The 3,950-nt window shown below is 41.5% G+C and overlaps 1 protein-coding gene across 1 annotated transcript; it reads left to right on the forward strand.

Annotated features, from left to right (window-relative positions):
* Positions 1–279: 279 nt before the first annotated feature.
* KCNJ16 (potassium inwardly rectifying channel subfamily J member 16) lies at positions 280–1,539 on the forward strand. The gene has a single exon (XM_030295519.2). It carries the CDS (start codon positions 280–282, stop codon positions 1,537–1,539), a length of 1,260 nt encoding a protein of 419 aa, XP_030151379.1.
* The last annotated feature ends 2,411 nt before the right edge of the window (positions 1,540–3,950 follow it).

Below are 3,950 nucleotides of genomic sequence, written 5' to 3' on the forward strand. Positions count from 1 at the left end.
CATATTTTGTTCCTATAATGACTGAGCTGAATTCTAAACTGAAAGGAGTAATCAATACTGAATGTCTCTGCCGTTCAAATGAAGACTTCACCATTTCAGACGGCATGAAATTGCCTCAAATTTGGCAAATTGCTACAAAGATGGAAATTAAAATCTAAAGCTGAAGTGTATTTAATTTTCTTTTTTTGCAGATCTTAACTGAAAACTTAAATCAACAGATAGGAATAGAACTATTACTATTACGAAATCCACCCGGATGCTTGAAGGACATAGGAAAGGATGAGCTATTACGGCAGCAGCTATCCGATTGTAAACGTGGACCCCAAATACCCAGGCTACCCCCCAGAGCACATCATAGCTGAGAAGAGAAGAGCCAGAAGACGTCTGCTCCACAAAGATGGCAGCTGTAATGTGTACTTCAAGCACATTTTTGGAGAATGGGGGAGCTACGTGGTTGACATTTTCACCACCCTCGTAGATACCAAGTGGCGGCACATGTTTGTGATATTTTCTTTATCCTATATTCTCTCCTGGTTGATATTTGGCTCTATCTTCTGGCTCATTGCCTTTCATCACGGTGATCTGTTAAATGATCCAGACATCACACCTTGTGTTGACAACGTCCATTCCTTCACAGGGGCGTTTTTATTCTCCCTGGAAACCCAGACCACCATAGGTTACGGTTACCGCTGTGTCACTGAAGAATGCTCTGTGGCCGTGCTCGCGGTGATCCTTCAGTCCATCTTGAGCTGCATCATAAATACCTTCATCATTGGAGCCGCCTTAGCCAAAATGGCAACCGCCCGAAAGAGAGCCCAAACCATTCGGTTTAGCTATTTTGCACTCATAGGGATGAGGGACGGGAAACTTTGCCTCATGTGGCGCATTGGTGACTTCCGACCAAACCACGTGGTAGAAGGCACGGTGAGAGCCCAGCTTCTCCGCTACACAGAAGACAGTGAAGGGCGGATGACGATGGCCTTTAAAGACCTAAAGTTGGTTAATGATCAGATCATTCTTGTCACACCAGTAACTATTGTTCATGAAATTGACCATGAGAGCCCTCTGTATGCCCTTGACCGAAAAGCAGTGGCCAAAGATAACTTTGAGATTTTGGTGACATTTATCTATACTGGTGATTCCACGGGGACTTCCCACCAATCCAGAAGTTCCTACGTTCCCCGAGAAATTCTCTGGGGCCACAGGTTCAATGACGTCCTGGAAGTTAAGAGAAAGTATTACAAGGTGAACTGCTTACAGTTTGAGGGGAGCGTGGAAGTCTATGCCCCCTTCTGCAGTGCCAAACAACTGGACTGGAAAGACCAGCAGCTCCACAACATGGAAAAAACCCCTCCGGTCCGAGGACCCGGCCCGTCAGATACCAAGGTCAGAAGAAGGTCATTTAGCGCGGTTGCCATTGTCAGCAGTTGTGAAAACCCGGAGGAGACCACCACCTCGGCCACGGATGAGTGTAAGGAAGCACCTTATCAGAAAGCTGTCTTGACTTTAAATAGAATCTCTGTAGAATCCCAAATGTAGTTCAGATTGTGATCACGAGGGCTCCCACCCAATCATTTTACTCTGTAGCCAGTCACCTTGAGGCGAGTAGTTATACAAGGGCTTTTAAGGGATGTTATAGCTATGTGCCATGGTGATGGGGATAGGAAGAACATGTTAAATCTGGTGAAAGATCATCTAAACATGACATAGTACCCAATTGTTTAAACTCTTTTTTTTTTTTTTTTGCTAGCAAATTTTGTATTAGGGATGCTATTAAGAGCCTACTTGATTAGTTTAAATTTCATCTCCTTTTATTACACCATATAGTTGTATCTTCAGTAGGGGGTATGGTATTCAGTAATGGAGAACAAAGGTAGGGTACTGGAATAAATAGAAATAGGAAGATGGGCAGCCAGCACAAATAACACATTTTTTACATCGATAGTAGTTTCCCATAAAAGCATCTTGTCATCCAACCAAGGTATGCGAGAAATGCATCCAGTAGATTGTAAGGTTAAGATATTTAACTGAAGTCACCTGGCAGGTTTGATGTTTGCCCCTCGTAGTGTCTTGGTATCAGCAGAGAAAGAAGCAGTGGCGGTGAGAAATAGACACCTGCCACTTACCCAGGTGATGATCGTTGAGTGCTAGAAGTTGGTTTGTTTTGTTTTGTTTTTTTTCTCACTGATACGGCAGAAGAAGAGTGGACATGATTCAGAGCAGTATTTCTCTCTTAAATGCCTTGGTTGACTGCAACAAAGAAAGGGCTTTATGTAGAAGAGCAGAAATAAGGCAATGAACGATAAGGGGCTTCCTTTGCCCACCTCTCGTCTTCTCTTGGAAGATGGAGCCGTTTTGTGTGTGTGTGTGTGGCATGGGGGGTTGGGGAGCATCATGGAGGGAGGGCAGGGGAAAGATACTTATGTGTGCCCAGAAGCAGTTAGGTATGCTTCCTGTCTTGGTCACTTTACAAGACATAAATGACTTGAATTCTAAATTTTAAGAAACTCTTCCTTTGAACTTGGAACAATCATGTAGATAGAAGATTTTGTGAAATAGAATTAATGTGATTTTTATGCATATTATTAAATGGATAAGCTAAGTGCTATGGAATTGCTTAAATTTTAGGACATGAGATAAATTTGTATGCTCTGTTTCTGTGTTAAAAGATGTTAATCATGGTTACTTTAAGCCCAATCCCTTATGAGTAAAAAAGACACTTTAAGCTTTCTGAATCGAACAGTTAAAGGGTGCCTGGGTGGTTCAGTCGGTTGAGCGTCCGACTTCGGCTCAGGTCATGATCTCACAGCTCGAGAGTTCGAGCCCTGCATCAGGCTCTGTGCTGACAGCTCGGAGCCTGGAGCCTGCTTCAGATTCTGTGCCTCCCTCTCTCTCTGCCCCAACCCACTCGCATTCTGTCTCTGTCTCTCTCAAAAATAAATAAACATTAAAAAAAATTTAAATCAAACCGTTATTAGCTGCATTCAGAGTTATCTGTTTTCTTTTTTTCTTTTTTTACGTTGCTGCTGAGCTGACAATAAGTATATGCCCCAGTGTTTCTTTGTTTATTTTATTTAAATATATGTACACACACAGTTTTTGCTTTCTCTGGAAAAGCTCCCTATCCCCCTCTCTCCATTTAAATTAAAGCTCACAAGTAAATTGAACTGAATCATATAGTCTGTGCTTACCAATAAAAGTGAAATAGGTAGGTATGTGAAGTGTTTTTCTTTTTTTTCTTCTTCCTTTTTCTTTTTTCCATCCTCCCTTCCTCCCTTCCTTTTCCTCTTTTTCTTTTGACTATGAGCAATGAAGTTACTTTCTAAATGCACATGTGCAAATCTTTTATTCCTGTTGTTTTATGGATAAGAGTTTTGCTCAGGTCCCAAGTTGTAAAACTGTCCTGAAGCTTAATATCAGAGATCTAAAGAATGCAATTTTTTTCCTATTTGGCTTCAGAAATGCAAAACCCATTTTTAAAATTACACATGCATTGCAGATTTGGATTTGTAGCCGCGATTACTCAGCTAAATTAGAGTACTATGGTCTACCAAGTAGCAAACAACCAGCACCACGACAGATCCAAATGCCCTTCCCCTGACTTTTTAAGCTCGTTTCACACACATCTAGTTTCACTTCATTTTGCCTTGCTTCCTAGACTCTGCCTAGCCATGATTCTGGTTTTGTTAGTATCAGAATAGACGTATCAATGAGTACATTCTGCTGTGCTCTGTCTCCACCATTAAGACCTCCTACCCAGAATAAAATGTAAAATAGACATTCACATGTAACATTTGTCCCTAATTTTCTGTTTAGATTTATAACATGCTTTGATGCCCCAACGAGTTACTTAATAATAAAGATCTCAAAGTAATGCAAAAATTGTGTGCATATGCCTGTATTTCAGATTCGTACAAACTCTGCCGATGTGGTCAGCGTTGGGTGCAGAG

This window comes from Lynx canadensis, chromosome E1 (assembly GCF_007474595.2).
Source record: "Lynx canadensis isolate LIC74 chromosome E1, mLynCan4.pri.v2, whole genome shotgun sequence".
NCBI classification, from domain to species: Eukaryota; Metazoa; Chordata; class Mammalia; order Carnivora; family Felidae; genus Lynx; species Lynx canadensis.

Excerpts from the sequence above, each read along its gene's own strand:
- KCNJ16 (XM_030295519.2), top strand. The coding sequence starts at position 280 with ATGAGCTATTACGGCAGCAGCTATCCGATTGTAAACGTGGACCCCAAA.